Source organism: Pan troglodytes, chromosome 20, assembly GCF_028858775.2.
Source record: "Pan troglodytes isolate AG18354 chromosome 20, NHGRI_mPanTro3-v2.0_pri, whole genome shotgun sequence".
Lineage (NCBI taxonomy): Eukaryota > Metazoa > Chordata > Mammalia > Primates > Hominidae > Pan > Pan troglodytes.
The window spans coordinates 56133401-56157071 of NC_072418.2; the positions used below are offsets into that span (position 1 = coordinate 56133401).

The 23671-nt window shown below is 44.9% G+C and overlaps 1 protein-coding gene and 1 pseudogene across 1 annotated transcript; one reads left to right on the forward strand and one right to left on the reverse strand.

The window, feature by feature from the left end:
- Window positions 1–2513: 2513 nt before the first annotated feature.
- On the reverse strand, window positions 2514–5794 carry LOC129137954 (protein FAM90A27P-like). Its single transcript, XM_054672592.1, is given in 5 exon segments — window positions 2514–3648; window positions 4423–4531; window positions 5021–5220; window positions 5674–5748; window positions 5750–5794. Coding segments are annotated over 5 exon segments (1377 nt in total). The 3' UTR covers window positions 2514–2700.
- Window positions 18825–19737, forward strand: PANTROV1R-PS281 (vomeronasal 1 receptor panTroV1R-ps281 pseudogene; annotated as a pseudogene).

Sequence of the window (23671 nt, forward strand, 5' to 3'; positions counted from 1 at the left end):
TCATTTTCCTTGAGTAGCCCTCATGTTTTTGACATCATTTGTCCACTCCTGTTCCAAAGCACCCTTTCAAGGATTGTTGTATAAGAAATCATTCTAAGAGATGTTGACACTGTCATCATTGGGGGTAAAAGACAGACATGACCATGTAACAAAGATTCTGCCTCCTGCTTGAAGGCCCTACATATTTCATGACAGTCTTGATGATGGCGGGATGCTGAGAGAAAAATGATTTTCTGGAAAAGGAAAGAACGGGTTGAGGGATAAGAGAAGGCACGTGGTCATGGAGTAAATGTGTTCATTAAGCTGGAAACAAGGAGGAGTAGGAAGCCTCCCTGCTCTTCCATGCTAGTGAAGCTCATGTAAGGGAAGAAGGATTTAAACAAGCAACTGAATGTGCTTTGCTTACTATTCATTCTTCTCCTGGCAGAACAGTGAAGATTCAAGGGTGACTTGAAAGCATTCTAGCTTCTGTATTTGAGCCTTAAGCAGCCAGCAGGCAGGTGGCACTGGGAGGGTCGAGCTTTGCTGCTGCCTTCCGTACCAGCGCAGACACTCTCCTGCTCTGCACCCCAGTTTCTTCCTCTGTCCCTATCCTGACTTCGTCAACATTAAAGAAGAAACTAAATATTCTTGGAATTTGTTGTAAGTGGGGAACTCAAACTTCTACAGCTCTGCTGGATATGCATGCCCCTGTTTCCATTCTGGCCTCTGTGGTGCAATGCAGGGAGGGTGGGCTAGGTGCGGGGGAGGCTGAAAGTCCCCGGGGATAAGCATGGGTCATGGGTGCACGCGTGGGCAGAAAAAGAAAGGCTCCGTATCTGGCCCTCCCTGGTTGCTGAACGTACAAGCAGAAGAAGGAAGCTTCGCAGAACTTAGTGTGAAGAAACAAAAGATGAAACCTCCCTCTACCCTGGCAGGCCCCATGCTCATCCCATCTACACCCCCGCATTTCCCACAGGCTGCCTGGGATCCTGTGGTGCAGCCTGCTAGACTGTAATTTCTCTATCAGGGAAACTGTTTGTACAGCAAATTGGGTGGCCGGAGTTGAAGAGATGGCTCTCACGTAACGTATATTTAAAAATTACCTTACTAAAGCACGCTGGAGGAGTTCAACCTGAGCTTCCAGATCACTCTTTATATTTCATGGCTTCCGCCCCCATCCATGAGGCAGCCTGGAGACTTCCATCCACTGCTTTTTAGGGACCAGGTCCTAGAGAGACAGGGACGATCTCCTGAGACTGAAATCCCACCCTCAGAGCCTTCTGATCTTTCTGGATTCAGGAGAGTTTCCTCCCAAGGTGAAAACGGGAGGAGGCGGGTTAGGGAAGCATTGTCTTCGCCCTCTCCCTCCAGTGTTTCCTAACCTTGACCCATTTTGACTTAACCACAAAGGGTCCACCCATCCCTATATCCAGCCTCACACGGGACTTAGAACATGACTCTCTCCAAGGGTGGGACCCAGCCAGCGGGGGAAGCTCACCAGGAGATTCCGACGTGCAACCAAGTTGAGAGTCAGTCTATGTTCATGCCTCTCCCACTTTAACCCACATGTGAAACACCTGGGGTTGTTATTCAACTGCAGCTACTGATTGAGCAGGTGGGGGTGGGGCTGTGCCTGAGGGTCTGTGTTTCTCAGAAGCTACGGGTCTGCAGGTGACACTCTGGGCACCCAGTCCTCTTTGCTCAAGTAAATGAAACACGATGATTGAAATGTAAAGAAATTGGCCTGAGGTGAAAAGGAAAACTCAAAACACCTGTAAGACGTGTCATAGTTCAGAGAATTTTATTCATATGGAAAGAAATTAACCAAGCAGAATTTTACAATGACTTTTAATAACAAAAGTTCCAAGGCTAATAGAGTACATCATTATAAATGAAATTCATTCACAAACTTGAATTTACTCTATTGTTTACTTGTGGTATGATAATAATAATAGTAAAATATATTTTATCATGTGCCATTCATGACGTGCTTTGCGTAACTTATTGAATCCACTGAATAACTCCAACATTGAGAATATTGGTACCTCAACTTTACACATGCTCTAGCTGAGATGCCCTCTCTACCACAGTGGAAATCAGAGTCTAGGTAGCTTCATAAAATAAATGGAGTATTTCCCTTGTTTGATGTCCTGGAAAAATGTATACCGTATAAAAAAGAACAGTTTCTTAAATGTTTGAATTCACTGATTTAAAAAAAACACATTCTTCCAAGAAAAAAAAAATTTCCCATTTTTCCAAGGCTAAGCATTTCTCACTACAACTCTCTTTCACAGTCAAATATTCTTGAGTCAGAAGATACTGACGTTTGCCACTAGCATCGAAGGGCCCTTTGCCCAGAATTACTCAAATTTCAGTGGTTTGCTCCCTCCCTCAGATGAGTTTCAGAGCTTTCTATTGACACTAGTGGAGCATTGTTTGCTTATGTTGACTCAGTTTCTCATATAATTATATGTAATTGAAAAAGAAATCTATAGGACACTTTCAACAGCCTCATTTTAATACAGGTTAAATTTACATAATGTAAATAGGCAGGGTTCGCTGATCCCCGATAGTATCTGGGGTCCACGTTTGAACAGACACCGCTGCCAGGGAGGGGCTGACCCTGCACAGGGCTGCTTCCTGCCTCTCCCCTTCTCAGCCTTTCAGCCACTTCCAAGTCGCATGGGCTTGAAGCTGGGTCTTCTTGCCTTGGGGGCCTCAGTCACTGTCACTGTCCTCAGAGGAGGAAGTGACCAGAAGGTCCTCAAAGAGGACACTCGTTGAGACCTGGGGACCCCGCCCCTCAGGCTGCCTTGAGAAGCGAGGGCTCTGAGCGGAAGCAGAGTTTTCAGGAGGATGGGATGTGGGAGGCGTTCTGAACCTGGGGCTCTTCTCTCCCTCGTCCCCTCTCATGAAGGTGACACTGCCGGGCCTCCCTGGAACATGAATGGGTGGTCCAGGCTGGAGGACGGGGCAGCCCTGGGCTGGGCCCAGGAAAGGTGAGCTGGGTGCGGGCTGGAGGTTGACTCTGGGCTGCAGGGTTGCTGTCTTGGTGGCTGCTGTCTCTGTGGTCGCCTCGGGTGCCTGTTTGGATCCAAGTCCAGTTGCAGTGCGGGGAGGCTGGGGTGTCTGCACAGCGCCCACATCCGGGAGCTGAGTTCTCAGTGCAGGGGTCTGGAAGGAGCTGAATCTTGCTTTCTTTGTGGGGTTCTGGAAAGTCTGGGTGGGCATGGGGGCAGGATCCTTGCCTGGTGCCTGGGTTCTGGAGTCCTGGCCACACTGTTGTCTGACTTGCTGTGGTCTGGACTTTGCATCTACAATGGGATGTTTGATTTCTGCCTGGGAATTCAGGCCAGGACCCAGGGCAAATGCCTTCATGGCAGGCTGGAGAGCACCGTGGGAGGACACGTCGGGCCTGTTGGCTGGCAGCCTGGCACTGAGAGTGGGGGTCTGGTGGGAGCTCTGCAGAACAGGGAGCAGGGAGGCAGTAACGTCCCCGCCGTGTCCCTTGGTGGGTCCACAGGTGCTCAGTTGAGGTCCATCGTTGTGACCCGAAGGGCAGAGTAATCTCATCTCGGGTTTGTTGACAGGCGGTGGACCTGTGGACACAGGGCCCAGGACAGATCGCTTCTTGGTGGTGTGGACAGGCAGTGGCATGGTAGGATGCTACGGGAGAAAACATCCCACATGAGACAGCTCAGCAGTAGAATTTCCAAACTCTGAAGCAGGGAACTCACATGCAAAACCACATCACAAAAGACACTGTGTGAAAATGAGAAGCAAGCTAGGACAGAGGAAAAGGGACAGGCTGACATGAGAAACAGAGGAGAATAACAGGCACTGGGATTGCGTCTAAATCAGGATCAAATATAGGGAAGACCCTCCAAAAGAGACAGGACATAGGAAATTAAACGTCACAGAAAAGGACGTACACATGGTCACTGAATATATGCAGAATTGTCACTTCAGGAATAGTGTTGGGGAAAGATAGCCTACCATTCTGTTTGCTGTGACTATCACATATGAAAATTAAAACCGTCTTTATGTTGTCTGTTGTTAATATCAAGGGAGTATCAATTCCCCACACAACGTGGAGACTGGAAATGTCACAGCTCCTTTTGAAAGTAGTTGTAAGATCATGTATAAAAATGAAGGAGATGCTTTATCTGCAGCCAGTATCCCGAAGGCATCTGATCAGTCACTCCCCACAGGCACTGAAATGCGCCCAGCCGCATTTGCTGGCCAACTTGCAAATAAAGGTACAGAAACCAATGTTTTAACAAAGAAGCTGGAAACTGGAGTATGCAAAGTCCTCGGGTAGCGCAGTTCTCCTGCAGGGCAGCCTAGGTCTTAACATGACCCCCACCCATGAAGGGCACAGAAGTGAAGGAATCAGGGGACCTAGAGGAGAAACAGAGCAGGGGCCGGGGGAATACGCACCCTCAGGAACAAACAGTCTTCCGCTGGCTCCTTCCAGGCTTCCTGCGTTTTCTCTTGGGGAGTTCTGGGAAATGTCTGCTTCGGAGCTTTGTTCTACTGCTGCTGGGGACTGCAGAAGAAATCATGTTCACTGTCTGGACCTGCCTGACCCTCCTTGTCCACACCAGTGACTGGGAACCAAGCACCCTCCCAGAGCCCAGCCCTAGCCCTTGCTTTGGGTGAGGGAGGCATTCAGGCCTCTGTGAACTCTGCCAAGATGGCCCCTTCTCTCATCTCAGAAGCAGCCCCACTTCCAGGAAGCTCCACCCCCCACCCCCCACCCACGCCATGGCCCCAGGTTCCCTAAGTTCTTTCAGGCCCTGGTACTGCTCTGCCTGCTTCGGGTAACATCCCTGGGTCTCCCACAGCCCCTGCCCTCTAGAGACTCTCAGCGCTGGAATAAGCTCCAGTACGGACCCTGGCAGGCAGGGGCCTCCGTCCACCTCCATTTGGAGCTTTCCTTGTGTGCTTAGAGAAGGCTGCACAGAAAGACTAGGGGAGACAGCAGCTCCTGAGGCGCCGACCTCACGGATCGTCCTTGACCCTGCAAAATCCTTACCTTGGACTTCGCTCCTTTTCTCTATCATTCCTCATAAAGGGCCCTGGAGCCTGGGGTAGCTGGGCCTTTGCTGGTTTCAGGTTCTCCTTCTCCTTGTGTGAGCCCAGGGCCTGCAGAGGAAGGGCCCCACTCCAGCTCTTAATGGGGCAGGTCTTGCTCCTGGCTGAGTGCCCAAAGGCCCCGCAGTTCTTGCATTTCACCTGCAGGTGGAGGAGGACACAGAGCAGTGAGTCAACAGCAATCACAGGCACCTGCAAGGTTCACACAAGGCCTGGGTTTTGGAGATGGATTATTTTAGAAGCGGGACATACGCCCATGGGCTGTTGGTTGCCAGGAAATTCAAGATATTATCGTCCTTCCCAGAGCCCGTTTAACAGGGATCCCAGGAGGAAGGACGCTTGTGTCTGAGAGTGAAGATAATGAACCAGTGTTGAGGACTCGGCAAACACCAGGCTGGACATGACACTGGACAGAGAATGAGGCTGCTCCTCAGAGACTCCGAATGGGCCAATCTGCTAGGGAGGAGAGCACAGACCTGTCAGCCTGAGTCCAGTGGGAACACCTAAGTCATAATCATGGTTCCCATGTTCAAGCCCACTCTCTGGGGCCCATGCAGACACCTTGGTTACCAACATTTTCAAGCCCCCACTGACCCTGGATTCCTCCTGCTCTGCTGGGGGAGTCGTCTGCCCCATGGGTCTCCTCTGCTGCTCCTGTGGGTTCTTGGCTCCGGGGGGGCCTCTGAGCCTGATGATGGACGGAATGACCGGCCATCTGTGGCAGGTCCTTCAGCTTATGATCAGTCTTCTTCATTAAATGGTTGTTGGATTTCCTAGTCATAAGAAAAAGAGAAAACATTACACAGACACCAGACGAAAGTCCCTCCTACCCCTGTTTACCCAAGTAGGGATGGAGGGATGCACTGGCCACTGAGTCATGCCCACTGTAACTTGGTCCTCTCTGAACCCAGGTCCCAGTTGTGCTATTTTGTGACTCTCTCCCAGCCTGACCTACTCCCAGAACAGGACACAGATTTTATAAACCAAATGCTGCTTGATTTCTAGAGGGTGAAGTGAGATTTGCAGCCTTGCATAAAAGTTTTCTGGGCTCTCAGTTTGTGGACAGTCAGTGCCTCAGAGCTGAAACCCTCTGACAATATTTATCAAAGCCAAGACATGAACAGCCAACAACTACTGATATTTTTCCAGCTAGTTCCAGAAAACCCACTATTTTCATAGAATAGCTTCTCACTCAGAAAACCAACCAGAAGCTCAAAGCTTTGCAAAGTTTTCATATTCAACCTATGGACACTCGTGAGGTTTCACGTGAGACCCCTGTGACCACACGCCACTCTTCACACAGAGGCAGGCACAAAGCCAAGCGAGGACCGGCCCTCTGAGGATCCTGCGACGCTGACACGTATGTGCATATTCACGCCAGGCTTTGCACACATCACTGCCCGTGTCATGGGGGGACACGCAAGACGGAAACCTCCAGGCGTGTTCAGCAGAAACCTCGAGCCCACACTGTGCTTCGGAGTCCCCCATGCCGTCCCTACCTTACTCCCTAATACTTATCTTACCTCTCCTCTTGGTATCAAGGTCTCTGTGAAATTGTGAGGGGCTGGTCCACTGAAGCCTGGCACTTTTTATTCGAGACACAGCGGGCGGTCGGATCCTCTCCTGGCTTCAGAGGAAATCGCAGAAGAACCTCCACAGAGGCGAGAACAACCCATTTCTCTGTCATCAAGTCAATCTAATGCAGAGAAAGGAGAATGGAGAGGCAACCTGAGTTCTGCAGGCAGGAGGAAGCCTTGGCAGAGAGGAGGAACTCCCATCTTCCTGAGATTTTAAAGGGAATGCTGGGCAGGCTCACATTTCGGTGTTTTTTTTTTCTTTTCTTTTTTTTAAAGAAGTCGTTATGTGAAAAAGATACTTGTACACGCATGTTTACAGCAGCACAATTCGCAATTGCAAAAATATGGAACCAGCCCAAATGCCCATTAATCAACGAGTGGATAAAGGGACTATGGTGTGTGTGTATCTATCTGTCTGTCTGTCTGTCTGTCTGTCTATCTATCTATCTATCTATCTATCTATCTATCTATCTATCTGATGGAATACTACTCAGCCATAAAAGGAAGAAATTAATGGCCTTCACAGCAACCTGGATGGGATTGGAGACTATTATTCTCTGTGAATAAGTCAGGAATGCAAAAGCAAACACCTTATGTTCTCACTCATGTGCGGGAGCTAAGCTATGAGGATGCAAAGGCAATCTCACAGTTCTTTACTCCAGAGCTGGTGAGGAGTTTGCTGATGACCTTCAAATGGCACCAAGAGCGACAGCCCAGGGTATTGGGAAGTGCTGCTGTTCCCAGGTGGGAACTAAGGGGCCGTGGCAGTGGCATTTTCCCATGTCCCTTTGAGGAATTACGTATCGATTTTAATGGGTCAGTGCCCGTGTATGGAGGGTGTGAAACTCTGAATATGAGCCGGTCATGGACGCGGAGCCTGCTTCAGCCTTCCCCCAGGCTTGGACTCCACCCATTCCACCTGCCTCCCAGGTGACCCCGCAGCTCCCGTACTCACATCTCTTTGTGGGATCCCGCACTGCTTTAAAAACTGCTTCCCCTGTTCCATGGAGAGAGTGTTGGGGTCCATCACTGCTGGTCCTGCCCGAGGGATTCTCTTTCCCTGTGGAGGGTAGAAAATGAGACAGTGGTTCCTTCCTATCCCTGGACTCTCCCAGGTACAGGATGCAGTCAGCCCCATCTCTCTGCTGTGCCCATCGTGTCCCTAGGAGTAAACTCACACATCCTGTCATTCAAACTACACGGACACATCCTTCCTCTGCCAGTGACATGACACCAATGTGAATGAGAAAAGCAGGTGATCCATTAAAAGAATTGTTCACTGGACTTAGCGTGTTTGATATGTATGCAATGCAGGTCCCTCCTCTAGAGACCCTCATAGTATACCATCAAACATCTGGAAAAATTGATCGTGGAATTGGCCTCAAAGAAAATTCAATATATTAGAAAACTGGATATTTTAACCATCTGTACACCCTCCTTGTCAAAACTAGATATACCTACATTTTATAAGTTCTTTCTAATATTAAGGACGTTTTAAACCATGAAGCACATTCCTTGAACTTTCTGAAATCAAACTCCTTGAGATCAAACAAGATATTCAAGGGAAACCATCAAGTGCTAAGAAAATACAAAATAAAGCACTTTTATGTCCAAACTGATGAGCAGTGCAAAATGTGGGTTCAGGGGAAATGTCTTTGGCTAAATGACCACAGTGCTAGGGAAACAGGAGCATAGGAGAGTGAGGGCGACACCATTTAGAAATCAACTCCATCTGAAAACTAGTGAGGCACAGTCCCGGCCAGTCACCACCCTGGTCCTAAGACATTTGTGGCTGAGGAAGCAGCTTAGCAATGCCTGGATGGACAGACTCCTGTGAAAGCAAAATGTCCAGATGCCCCATATCCAAAGCAATAGATACCTTCAAGATAATGATAGCTATGCTTCCTGAGCTACACACTAGAATGTCAAGGAGAGTTTTCTTTAAATCAACAGAATACTAAACATTGTCATGCTGTCAGCCCACCACATGTAGACACAGCTTAGTTGAATCTTCATGTGGACAAAACCCCTATATCAGAAAAACTTAAAGACGGTGCATTCTTCCAGTTGCGTTCTGAGGTCACCCTACTCTGTAATATAGTAGCTGTCAATAAACTCTCTTCACACTGCTCTCTGCAATTTGCCTGGAATTCCTTCCTGCATGAGATCCAAGAACCCTCCCTCAGGGTCTGGATCGGGCCTCTTTTTTTTCCACAACAACATGATTGAAAAAAGATAAAATTTGGGGGAAGCACTCAGGCCTATGGAGACAGCTTACAGACAGAACAACGAAAGATTGCAAAAGAAATAAAAAGATGGAAATGGTAAATCAAACAATAAATTGGAGCTAATGAAAAAATAAATAGAATACAGCAGGAAAACGTACTCTTTCTTTGAGAGCAGTGGTAGGATACATTACCATGGGTTACCACGGAAAGATAATAAAATTTATCTTAATAGATCATATCAGGGAAAAGAAAAGGCAATAATGCCATGAAAATAGAAAAAAAAAATGATCAAGGAATGCTATCTGGAGCAAACGCACTTGAGAAATCTAGAATAAAGTGCGCGTTCCTTTTCAAAATCAAAATTGAGAAGTGAAGAAGCATTTTTAACTACGTATTTAAGTAGGATCATTCTTTACACCACCATTATAGACTAGGCACTCACAGCTTAAGTCTTGCTTGCCTTAATCTTTGGGTAGAGGCTCAGGGCCCTGAATTTATACTAGCTCCTAGCAAAGGTCAATGAGTATACTGGAATAAAAGATAAGTGAAGAAATCTCTTATCTAATAGCTTCTTCGTCAAAGGCACCAGGTCTCCATAACTGATCATCCAGCACCCACACAATTCAGGGTGCTGGGTGAACATTCTTTGCAAATGTTGACCTTTATGTAATCATTAGGATTTCTGAAATATTTTTTGAATCTGGCTATGTCCTAAGAAATACTGTTAAATGGCTGGGCGCAGTGGCTCACGCCTGTAATCCCAGCCACTCCGGAGGCTGAGGCGTGAGAATCACTTGAACCGGGAAGGCAGAGGTTGCAGTGAGCCGAGATTGTGCCACTGCACTCCAGCCTGGGTGACAGAGCGAGACTCTGTCTCAAAAGGAAAAAAGAAATACTGTTAAACAATTAAGTATTCTTTACCTCAACATCTAAAACCGCACGCTAAAGGGTTTTCCCACTATTCTATTTCTCCCATTGGGATAAATGAACGCCCGAAATAGTAATGGACTAACCTGTTCTTCTTGCCTACCAGCAGCAACTCAGGTAAGTGGACCCAGGGCAAACTTCACTCCTTACGCTGGGGCTTCCACGGTGAAGGAAACAAAGCTCACTGAGGGGAAGGTCCCTTCTGCTGGCATTTATACTGCTCCAGAGCCCCGCAGCCACTCCCCCTGGCTAACCTAATCGCGATGTGATCTAATTACCTCTCCCTCTCTTGATTTACTTGGTGATCCTGTTCCTAGCACTTTTGTTTTATCACAGATGTATACATCTAAAACAAATAATTTGCTGTATGCTCATCTCATAAAATTTTAAAGTTTAACATAGAAGCATATGGTTTGAACAACACAAACTACTTTCTGCCTGTTTCAAATATTGAGGCATACATCAACAGCCTGGCTGCCTCATTCTGCGTTTTGCACCGAGGTGGGCAGCTCGGTCTCCCCATGGCAGGGAGCTCAGTGGCAATGTGTACTGGAGATTCTGGCCTTTGTGGGGCCAAAGATAAGTGGTCTAAGAACAGCCTGGTTCACTATGTGTCGGGGAATAGACGAGGTTGTGCTGTATGGCCGTAGGGGATGGGTCACCCAAAGTCTCAGACGGGGAGAACTGTAACAAGCCAACAGCTCAGTTTCAGCGACAGCTCCTGGAAAGTCAGTGGCTCTTGCTTTTTTATCCCTGACGGGAACAGGAAGGCAAGGAGGCCTCCAGGGTGTGGACAGGAGCTCAGCGACTGAGTGGGATTAAGAGATCCTGAGGTCTAGATAGCACCTGGTTGTTGAGGGTGGAGTGTAGACTCACCTCTCTGCTAGATGAGGGGGCTGAGTCAGGACGTGGGAGTTGATATAGTCTGGATGTGTGTCCCCTAATCTCCTGTTGAACTGTCATCCCCAGTGTTAGACCTGGGGTCTGGTGGGAGATGATTGGATCGTGGGGGCGGTTTTCTCATGAATGGTTTAGGCTCCTCCCCTGTGGTTGTGTCCTTTCCAGAGTGAGTGAGTTCTCATGAGATCTGGTCATTTAACAGTGTCCAGCAGCTGCCTCCTCACTCTCTTGTCCCTGCTTTTGCCATGTGAAATGTCTAATCCCTCTTTGCCTTCCACCATGAGTAAAAGCTTCCTGAGGCCTCTCAGAAGCAAAAGCTGCCATGCTTCCTGTGCAGCCTGCCGAACTGTGAGCCAGTTAATCCTCTTTTCTTTATAAATGACCCAGCCTCAGGTATTTCTTTATAGCAGTGCAAGAACAGGCTGATACAGGAGTGGTCCCAAGAATTCTCACAGCGATATCAGGATGTGGGGTCCCTCTATCCCATTCGGGTGGGTTTCTCACCCACATGAAGCAGAACTGCTGAAACTTGTTTCCTGACACATTTTTATTTGCATTAATAATTTACCTCCCCCACATTTATACTAAAAATCCACATACAATGATTCAGTTAGACGGGAGGAATAATTATTTGAGATACGGTATAGCATTGTGACTATGGTTAACAATAAGGTATATTATTAACATGCAAAATTAGAAAGAGAGTGAATTTCAATTGTCCTCACCAAAAAAGTATGTGAGGAATTGAGATATTAATTTGATTGACTTAAAATTTCCACAGCATATACATCTATCAAATTAGTGCAATACACCCCATAAATATATACAATTATTATTTATCAATTAAATTTGTTTTTTAAATTCACACACAAATGAAAATGGAAAAATGGCCAGTAGCTGATTTCTGCACCCAATTCTTTCACCCCCAATCATACACTACATACTGTGTGACCCTATGCAAAAATAAAATCTCATGTCTAGCACTATCAATTACGGGAAAAAGAGTATTTTTTTAAACAAAGATGTTTCCAATTACAGTGGATTGTTTTTTATTGCAAATATTTCATAGATTCAAAAAGGATTTTAAGGCGTCTCTTATTAAGTATATTTAATTTACTTTTAATTGACAAATAGTTCTTATGCATACTCACGGGTCCGTGGCGTCCTTAGGATAGGTTTAATGCGTGGTGATTAGATTAGGGTGATTAACATGTCCATCATCTCAAGCCTGCGTCATGTCTCTGTGTTGGGGACTTTCCCTCTCCTCCCTCTAGCTACTGGAAACCCTGCGTTATTGGTAACGATAGCCATTCTGCAGTGCCATGGAGCACAACACGGTGGGTTCCTAGGCGCGCTCCCCAGCCTGGGCCCTCTGGAGGCGTCTCCCGGCAGTACTGAGCCACGTGGCGTGGACTGCACGGGGTCGGTGACTTCAAAAGCCCCACTTAGATCCTCTGCACTTACCCCCTGCAGAGCACCGACAGCCCTGCTCTGGAAGCGCGGGTCTGCTTAGATGTCCTAAGCAACTTCTTGCACCAGGCGCCGCCAATGAGGAGTTCGGTGGATTTCTAACCAAGTCCCATTTCACCGAGAGCGGAGTCCCGCGGGGACCAGGAGGTTCCTTCCCGCTCCGGGAGAGGGCGCTCCTGCCCGGCGTTTGTAGCGGCGGCTTCCTGGCTGCTTCCCAGCGTGGATTTGCACCCTGTCGATTTCCTGGGGTGGGCGGTGCATGACCCTGGTTGGACGCCCTGTTTACCCCTCTTCTCCTTGGACTGGAACTCCCAGAGTTGGAGGCAGTGCAGCCACGGCTGCGAACTCAACACCAGCACATTCTTAGAACTGGAAAACCCTTTCTTTACCTCTGATGTTCATGCCTGAGTGTTTAAAAAATACTTACAAGTTTTATTCCAGGTGGCGGGCTCACTTGAAAAGCAAAGATAGATGTAGATAATCTTTTGTGATTTTATGCATTCATATGTGAAACGCATTTAGAATGATATCCAGTATGCAGTAAATGTTAAAATTTTTTGTCTCTTTCACTCCAGTTTGAAACCGTTATTATTATTTTTTTTAATTTCTTGACTCCAAAGTCATTCATTGAATATTTCCGCAGCACTTCAGCTCCTGGGGCTGGAGAAGCACACTGGAAAATGAGTGAGTGTGCTTTCAGCGATATCCACATTTCTAGAACAGCATTTATTTTTGCATATGCATGTAGGACACAGATACACAGGGCGGGTTTGGGGCGGGACCTCGTGCGGTGCAGGCGCTGTGGGAAGCGTTGCCCTAACGGCTGGTCTCCAGGGCTGCAGGTCTGGGCCTGTGTCTGGCACCCACGTGCGGGTGTGCGCGAGAAGCGCCGTTAAAGACAGAACTCATCCTGTTAGCTGTCCCTCTCATCCCCGCCCCTGCAACCTGAGTTTCCCAGATTCCTTACGTCCCGCAATATCCGAGTTGATGCGCTGAAAGAGCAAAGAGATCAAAAAAAGAAAGGTGGGAGAACCGCGCCACACATTGGTTGGGATATTAGGTTTTACAGCCGTTGGCGAAGGCAATTTAGCAATTATCCAACCATAGAAGTAACGTGCAATCGGCCGGGCACGGTGGCTCACGCCTGTAATCCCAGCAGTTCGGGAGGCCGGAGTGGGCGGATCACGAGGTCAGGAGTTCGAGGCCAGCCTGGCCAACATGGTGAAACCCCATGTCTACTAAAAACACAAAAATGACCGGCTGCGGTGGCTCTTGCCTGTAATCCCAACACTTTGGGAGGCCAAGGCAGGCGGATCAGGAGGTCAGGAATTCAAGACCAGCATGACCAACATGGTGAAACCCCGTCTCTACTAAAAAATACAAAAATTAGCCAGGCGTGGTGGTGCGCACCTGTAATCCCAGCTACTCAGGAGGCTGAGGCAGAAGAATCGCTTGAACCCAGGAGGCGGAGGTTGCAGCGAGCAGAGGTCGCCCCATTGTACTCCAGCCTGGGCGACAGAGCGAGACTCTGTCTCAAAAACAAAAACAAAGAAAAAAAAGTACACACAAAAATTAGCCGGGCATGGTGGTGGGCGCCTGTAGTCCCTGCTACTCAGGAGGCTGAGGCCGATGAATCACTTGAACCCTAGAGGCGGAGGTTGAAGTGAGCCGAGATTGTGTCACTGCACTCCAGCCTGAGCGACAGAGCAAGACTCCATCTAAAAAAAAAAAAGAAGAAGAAAAGAAAGAAAGAAAGAAACAACGTGCAATCACGGTGGAGCAGCAGTACACGTGTCAGAACCACCCAATAATCTGCATGTTCGCACATCAGTGTGTTCAGCCACCTACACTCCCTGCTGCGTTTCACAGCAGGAGACAGACAAGCACATGCGACTCTGTACAGGGGTAAACAGGAGCGATTCAGTGACATGCTTCATTCATACGCACCAGGAAATAGGATGCAGTGTTTCCAAGAAGGAGGTATAGAAACATCTTCCACACTCATCACTGACTGGGTGAAGCAACACGAACAATGACTCCAACATGAACATATTTATATGAATTTTGAAGGAAGACAAAATGCCTTAATCATGTATATGTGTATGTGTATATACAAATAGACCTATGTCTATATGTCCATCTATGTAAACATATATGTGTGTCTACATAGAGATTTGTCTATATTTGTATCTATGTCTATCTCTATAGATCTATGTCTCTGTAACTCTACATTTAGATATAGATATGAAGATATAGATCTATATCTGTCTATATATAAGATCTTTGTACATGTATCTATATAGAGAGATGTATTTATTTATACAGAGATATCAATATATAAAGGAGGATACACCTCAAACTGGTAACAATTGTTATGCCTGGGATCAGCCTTGTATCTTTGCTGGGGTATTTATACCTCACTTTACTTAACTGTTTAAACATTTTATCATTAAATTGGATCCTGTACATATCCGTTTCCCACGACTCCACCATTACACAACGTCAGCGCCTTACAACAGCACCCATTTATTTTCTCCCCATAGGTCAGAAGCCCACAGTGCTTGGCTGTGTCCTCCGCTCGGGGTCTCACAAGGACCGAATCCTGGGGTCAGCTGCCTGGGCTTTTCTCTCCAAGCTCGGGGGAGAATCTGCTTCCACGATCATTTAGGCGGCTGACAAATCTGCTTTTCTTCTCATGATTTCCACCTGCCTATCGTCTTCAGAGCCAGCAGCGCCTGTGAAATCCCCCTCTTCCCTCTAAGCCATGACTTCCTCTTCTGCGGTGTCTCTAACTTCTTTGTCTGCTGTAAGAGCTCACTTGATTACGTTAGACTCCTGGATCATCCAGGATAATCTCCCGAGTTCATTTCAGCTGATTGTTAATTACATCCACAAAGTCTCTTTTGCCTACGTGGAACTTAACATAACCACACGATAACATCAGGGATTGGAGAACCAACCAATGCATTTTTTTATGGTAAAATATTATTGAAAAAATATTCTCAAAGTATCAGCAAAATGATTACCACTCTTTATCTCTTGTGATGGTTTCTGGCAAGAGAAAAGCAAGGGGAAAGACTACTAGAATGTTGAATTCTGTGTTTTATTTTCTTAATAAAGCATGTGCTATATTTTGGAAATACCACAGTAAGTAAAAGTAGCTCATCCTTTCGAATTTGGGACACCAAATAAACTCCTTTCATTCCATGACCCTGGCACCCCTTGTCCCCACAGCATCTAGTATCCCCCATACACTTAGCTCGTTGCACGCTTTTCCCCTGTGCACCCTTAAAACCTGCAGCGTACTCTACTGTCTGAAAACTAACCTCCTTGTGCCTTTAAGCCTCTGTGCCCTGTCTCCTGTTCACTATCAGTTCCCTGCATTTACAGGCACTGTGTCTCAACGGCATCCTTTCCATGAGTCCCCAGATTTACCCTATGTCACAAACCCGTGCAATGTCACACTCTCTGTCACACACTCATGCAATGTCAGACCCTCTGTCACACACCCAGGCAATGTCGACCCCAATACTCCAGCTTTTCTACTTAATGCCTTGGGCCAAATTAGCAACGTGCACATCATTTTAGGCATTGCACATGGCGATGTCATCATCATGAATGGTGCAAATTGGGAAGAAATATAAAGGCTGAATCACAATAAAGGCATGACCGCCACTATTCTCCAGATAGGAACCTGGTGTCAAGATACAAATATGTGTGCTGACGCTGTGAGTGTGGTGTTTAAAGGTGAGTGGGACTGTGTGAGTCTGTGTGAGTGCAGGGCATAGTGAGTGTGTTTGAATATGACTGTGGGTTTGTGGTGGGTGTGTGGATGGGTGTGAGCCTGAGGTGGAATATGTATGTGAGGGCGAGTGTCTAGCTGTGTATATGTATGTGATGTTACTTTGATTTGTGCTGCTGTGCATGTACGTATGTGTTTGCACCTGTGTGTGTACATCTGTATGTGAATATATGTGTGTGTGTGTATTATAGGGGTTGTTCATCTTATGGCTCTAATCCCTGATGTGGAAATTGAGAAGCATTGAACGCCAGACAAGAATAAAATGGACTCTTCTTTGTAGGAAAAAAGAAAGCATTAATTTGAGCTCATATTTCATATTTCTTATTTTATTACAAAAACAACCAGTGATCATTGCTGAAAACTTAGCAAAAAACAAGTGCAGAGGACTGTGGCAACCATCCAATGCTCTTGAATTGAGTAAGCAGCATTTGCTTCCCTGGATTGATCAAGAAGTGACTTTTTATCCACCTGATCCACATCATCTAGATTCCAAATTAATTGGCATTGAGCCGTTGGCATCCTGTTTGTCCTTTTACTTGTATCCCTTTGAAAATCCTTCTCAGGCACTCTGTCTGGGTTCATTTCTCTGCACATAACCTAATGATGCTGCAGCTGAGTGGCGTGAAGATTAGGAAAGAGCTCGCTTTGGGGCAGAACCTCCCAGCAAAGCAGAGTATCCGGGGACACTCGTCCCTCACTGTGAGTGTGTCACAGGTCAGAACTCAGCGTTTCCTGCTCCCTCCATGTAAGACTGTGTCTCTCCAGGGGATGGAGATGAAAGAGCCTCTCCCAAACACTCCTCATAGTCTCTGAAGAGATGCTGGCCAGAAACTTGTCATTGCTTTTGGTGATTAGCAATTGGGAAGAGAAGTTGTTCTGAAACGTTCTCAGCTCCCCAAGGCTGCACTGTCGTTGCCACTGCAGGTGAAAAGATAATTGCAGTTCTGAGGGGAGGTGAGGTCACAGTACCACAAACCCATATCTCAGGGTCTGGCTGCTTCCCTCCCACATGATCCTGGCTGTGGCAACCTTCGCACTGAGCCCACGGTCCTAGCAGCAAGATGGAGCTGGGGAGAAAGTCTCTTTCAGTCTGTAGGGAAGGGTGCTTCCCAGGAGCCAGGGTAAGTTATCCTATTATAATAAGAAATTGTTCTAGATTGAAAACTGGTCTAGTTCCCAAGTCACAGAAAAAAAGAGGAATAGTTCGGAGGCATGAGCTGAGCTAGCAAACCGAAATGGGGTCCTAGCCCCACACCAATCCGTGGGGGGTCCTGACGTGATTTAGGAGAATCCACACTGACCCGCATTGTTGGTGTTTCACCCAATCATAGTGAAACTTGACTATGTTCTTAAGGACTAACATTCTTAAATCAATCTGTCGTAATAATGAAAGCTGGTTGCATTCTTAAGGACTGTGGTACTAAAATCAATCTGCTGTTCCGCCTACCCAACAGGAATCATACACTAAAATTTCAGGATTGCTGAGGACGTGACTATAATATCACCATGCTTGTAATGAATAGACTGACTCTACAGGAGTCATGTAACTCCTTACACAAACAGTGTATCTAAATGGTAGTTGCTGGAACGAAAATGTTTTCTCTAATTCTGAGAGTGTGCAGGGCTTAACGGGAGCATTAATTGTGTCTCTACTGAAAACCGCCATAGTCTGTTGATTATGGTGAGACTGTCTTTCCTCTTGATGTTAAGGAGGCAACATTTAAGGAAAAGGTAACTTTATAATAACGAGCTAAAGAGAGCAGCTATCAGACTCAAATGTGTCCTCTGATGTGTTCTCTGCTTCAAATAGATTCTAACATCACCCAAACTCTCTAATTTCCGTTTACAAAGTATATATAATATACACCCACTAGAGTTTCCAATTTTCATGTTTGTCACATTTTAATTTAGTTATGCAAATATTGTCCTAAGGATAATAATTTCTTTAACTCAGTTACTAATGGCTCTAGATATGTCATCTAAGATTTGTAAGAATTTGGCTATTACCTTACACTATTTTATCCCATATTGGTGTTTCACATCCTATTGTTTTGGGTAAGACATGATTGTGGTAGGTGCCTTTATGCCTTTGTCCTTGGCACAAAAGCAGATGCTCACAATGTTTTTTACTCTCTTTCCATTCTAATATTGATCCATGCTTGCAGTCATTCAATCCAATTTGTTATGGCACAGGTTTCTATAGTGTTAAACTGTAATTCATTCATCTACATTTTTTAAGATCTCTAAACCTTTATTTATTCAGATATTGACAAATAGAATAAATTTTTGCATGATATAAAGTCATTACAATATACGGTAACCGACTACAAGACTAAAATATAATGACAAGGAATAAAAACAAAGGTCTCTGTATGTGTGTGTCTTATTCAAAGAACACAGCTATCTAGCTTTGTTAGTAAACTATAATGGCTAAATGCACTCTCTGTGCAAAAAAACCAGACAGGTTCAAGTTCGTGCTTGCCTGTAAGTAGGGTGGAAATGTCACTAGCCACTTCACCTCTCTGTGTGTATGTCCTTCTCATATTTACAATGAAAGTAATAGTAATGCCTGCCTCATAGCTTTGTGAAAAAAGAAGTTGCCGCACGTATGATCTGCACAGCACTGATTGCCACATTGGAAGTGCTCTTTAAAGGTGATGCATTCAACTCTCAAAAGCCTCTTAAGAGAAGAGCGACTTTAAGTATTTCTAAGGGCAGAGCAATGGGAGGTGGAGAATGCTGGGTTGCAGGTGACACTATAAACGTAGCTCATGCCTCCTATTTCCATGCAGGACCTCCCAGCCCTGAAGACAAATATCAGTGACAGACATCAGTGGCAGAATGGCCTCCCGGTATGTGGCAGTGGGAATGATCTTCTTATCACAGACCGTGGTGGGAGTCCTGGGGAGCTTCTCTCTTCTTCTCCATTATCTCTCCTTTTACTGCACTGGGTGCAGGTTAAGTAAGGTCCACAGATTTGATTGTTAAGCACCTGATTGTAGCCAACTTCTTAGCTCTCCGCTGTAAAGGAGTCCCCCAGACAATGGCAGCTTTTGGGGTTAGATATTTTCTTAATGCTATTGGGTGCAAACTTGTTTTCTATCTCCATAGAGTGGGCAGGGGAGTGTCCATTGGCACCACCTGCTTCTTGAGTGTCTTCCAGGTGATCACGGTCAGCTCCAGGAAATCCAGGTGGGCAAAACTTAAAGAGAAAGCCCCCAAGCATGTTGGCTTTTCTATTCTCCTGTGCTGGATCGTGTGCATGTTGGTAAACATCATCTTTCCCATGAATGTGACTGGCAAATGGAACTACACAAACATCACAGTGAACAAGGATTTGGGATACTGTTCTAGGGGAGGCAACAACAAAATCGCACAGACACTGCGTGCAATGTTGTTATCATTCCCTGATGTGTTGTGTCTGGGGCTCATGCTCTGGGCCAGCAGCTCCATGGTTTGCATCCTGCACAGGCACAAGCAGCAGGTCCAGCACATTGATAGGAGCAATCTCTCCCCCAGAGCCTCCCCAGAGAACAGAGCTACGCAGAGCATCCTCATCCTGGTGAGCACCTTTGTGTCTTCTTACACTCTCTCCTGCCTTTTCCAAGTTTGTATGGCTCTTTTGGATAATCCCAATAGTTCACTGGTGCACACTTCAGCCTTAATGAGTGCATGCTTCCCAACTCTCAGCCCCTTTGTTCTCATGAGCTGTGACCCCAGTGTATGCAGGCTTTGCTTTGCTTGGAAAAGATGACAAGATCCCCTAAACTGATCATAAATATGTAAAAACATGTAAGTTGTGTATATTTGCTCATTGTTTAATTGATGATTCCCTCTTCCCTGCAGTAATGTACACATGATTATGAACCTGTCACAATCATGAGAAGGTGATGAACAAGACAGGGTGAACTTCCATCCCAATGGTAAACAATATCTAGTAAGAACAATTATAAATGAAACGATGAAATTATTATGTAAATACTCATATTATTAAAGCTTTATTAATACCTGCAGTAGAGTCATTAGAGGTCTATGCAATTTAAATTAGGTCATGAATCATGATGAAATTATTATGTAAATACTCATTATTACAGTTTTATTAATGTCTGCAGTGGAGTCATTAGACGTCTATGCAATTGAAAAAAATTAGGTCCTGAATCAAACTGGAAATTATGGGGATCTTTTTGAGTGTGCAACCTTCAGTCTGATATAATAAATCTATGCAGAAATTAAGTAAGCATGAGATTGCTGAAGAAAGTTACATGGGGAAGTAGCAATGTGTGAGGTGATCATTCAAGAAACTGAAGAAGGAAATGTTCTCCGGTAGTGATGACGTAGCATGGAGATAAGGTTTTGGTCAATACCAGAACTGGGGACCAAGTTATAAAATCAGACAGATAGTAGTCATTTAAAATATGATTATATGGAAGGAAATTAGTATAGCATATTTAAATCACTTACATGTATAAACAGTTAGACTGATAGTAAGACAAAGGAGAGTACAAAAAATATATTTATGCCAAAATAAAAACATCAGGTGAGTGCTGTCTATTAAAAAACCAATGCTGGCTGGGTGCAGTGGCTCATGCCTGTAGTCCCAGGACTGTGGGAGGCCAAGGCAGAAGGATGGCTCGAGCTCAGTAGTTTGAGACTAGCCTGGGCAATATGTAGGAACCTCGTCTCTACTGAAAATACAAAAAAAAAAAAAAAAAAAATTAGCCAGGCGTGTTAGCACACGCCTGTAGTCCCAGGCACTTGGGAGGCTGAGATGAGAAGATCACTTGAGCCCAGGAAGTGGAGGCTGCAGTGAGCTGTGATCACACCACTGCACTCCAGCCTGGGCTAAGGGAGTGATACCCTGTCTCACAAAAAAAAAGAAAAAAAAAGCAGATGTTCAGGATCTAAATCAGTAGAGGGTAATTTTTTTTTCTTTATCATGTGACGATGCCAACTGATCATGTTAGAAAGAAAGAGATTTTGGGGTGGGTGTTCTCATATCCCTAAGGTGAGCAAGCAAGCACAACCACTCATTTTATTAAAATTTACTTGAAATAACAGAACTAAACAAACAAAAGAATTAACAATGAAATATCTTATAAATACAAGCATTTATTTTAAATAGATGACAACTTATCTTAAATCACAAAAAAGAATAGAAACAGAGAAAAACTGAAAAACATCTTTACACTTGAATTTCATCCCAGCCACTTTTGACTTATGTGCTCTCCATCTATATATTTTTGTATTGCCTAACTCTTAACAGGTTGCTGTAGGTATTACTGTTTTTGATAGACTTCGCCTTTGGGTTTCATGCTAGAGTTATGAGTGGACTGCAAGGCACAATTACAGTATTAGAGTATTCTGGGCTTCCTTTTATACTTCATTTTACCAGTGGGTGTTGTGCCTTCAATTTTTGTGTGTGTGCCAATTAGTGTTTAGTTCATGTTGAATAACTCCTTGTAGCATTTCTTGTCCGCTGGATCTGATGGTGATGAATGCCGTCAACTTTTGTTTGTCTGGGAAAGACAGTTTCCTCTTCCTATTTGAAGGATAGCTTTGCTGTATAATATTTTTGGATGGCAGCTTTTTTTTTTCTTTCAGCACTTTGAAAATGTTGCCCCACTTCCTCTTGGTCTGTACAGTTTTTGTTGAAAAGTCTGTTGTGAGATAATTTGGAGCACCCTTGAGTGTTATTTGCCTCTTTTCTCTTGCAGGATACTTCTTACATAAATAAGAATAGTGACTGGTCTGCAGAAATCTTAGACTTAAAAACCTCTTGAATCTAGGAAACCAAATCAAGGCAGATTTCAGACTTTGTCTGCAGTACCCAAAAACAATTGAAATATAATATCACCGTCAAAACCTTGGTAATACAATCAATGTTTTAAATTCTATCCTGTTACAAAGAAAGCAGATTCTTATTGAACTTATGCAAACAACTCTATTGTTTGCATAAAATACACATGAAGAGCTTCAAATTTTAGGCAGATCAAATAGGGATCACATTTCCACCTCTGTTCATAAAAGTATATATTACCAAATTGCTGTAAACTTTAGGTAGCTTAAGCGGGAGCGTTTTCTGAAATCTGGAAAACAAATCTTTTAGGTTAAATAACCAAAACTGTATCCAAAAAGTCATTAAAATATGATCTTCATAAGTTATTCAGTCTCCTGTAATTATTTTTTGTTGTATTTGATCTCAATTAGCAGTTTCATGAAGCCATTAGTTCCCTTATTAGAGTTCCGAAAATTTTTACTTAGTCCATTGTTTTTAAGGTTATCAGAAACCTGTCTTCAGGAGTATTTGTCAGAGTCTTCTCCATGAATCCGATTGCAAATGCCATTAGAGAAGAATTAAAACAGTGGATGGCAAAGACTTAGACTAGCTACAATTAAGAATCTAGGCTGGGCCCGGTGGCTCATGCCTGTAATCTCAGAACTTTGGGAGGCCGAGGCAGGCGGATCACCTGAGGTCGGGAGTGGGACACCAGCCTGACCAACATGGAGAAACCCCCTCTCTACTAAAAATACAAAATTAGCCGAGTGTGCTGGCACATGCCTGTAATCCCAGCTACTCGGGAGGCTGAGGCAGGAGAATCACGTGAACACGGGAGGCAGAGGTTGCCATGAGCCGAGATAGCGCCATTGCACTCCAGCCTAGACAACGCAAGCGAAACTCTGTCTCAAAAAAAAAAAAAAAAAAAGAATCTAATGATATTTAGCCATCGATGAGGAAATTTAGTTATTTCTATTTCATGCATCATGGATTCACTAGAATCATGAATTATAAGTTGATGCCAAGACCATTAGACTTCTATAAATTTTACATAATTTTTGGAACACTCACATCAATAATAAATTATTCACTTAACCAGAGTGACAATTAAAATATTTAAAAAATAAATACAGAAAATTACATGGATGTTAAATTTTTAAAAATACCCTTAACTTTATTTAAAGCTCAACATTGCTGAGTAATTAAAGCATAATGACGATAACAGGAAGTGCACAGGAAATCATCTTGATGAAACACAACATGTTTGTTCTCTAGGCCAGTTACCAAAAGGTAAAGAAAAACTTCCTGCAATGTGATTGCTTCTCCCTATGGGAAGCCTGTTCAGATAACCTGGAATTTGAACCTGAAGAAAAGGTACTTAAATTCAATTAGATACTGGAAGAGTGTGTGTCCAAAGTTATAAGCATACACCCTATTACAGAATAAGTAAACAAAACAACTAGTACCTTGGGCAGGGGAGCATGTGGATTTTAGAAAAAGTAAAATTATGTGAAATTTTCTGGACTCCTGAAGACAACGACCTCGTGTGAAGGGGAGTTCTAGGGAGAGGCAGATGCTGACCCAGGGAGGACTTCAGGATAGGGACTTTCAGGGAAGCAGTAAGGCCTGCAGAATCCTAGGCCCAGGAAGAAGATGCAGCATTCAGGGCTGCACTTGAGAGGCCTAAAACGGTGAGGGAGGCAGAGCTCAAGAGCTTGACTCCATCTCCTGAGTCAGGGATTTATAGGGCATAAGGCAGGGGAGGGAAGACAGTGAAGGGATTGAAGTAGGAAAATGACTCAGCAGTGTGAAGAGGCTTAATTCTCCCTGTTGAAAACGAGATGCCCTACCGTCCTTTTTCTTAGAACATTTACTTTAGAAAACTTGTAAGTACTTCTCTCTTAGACATGCA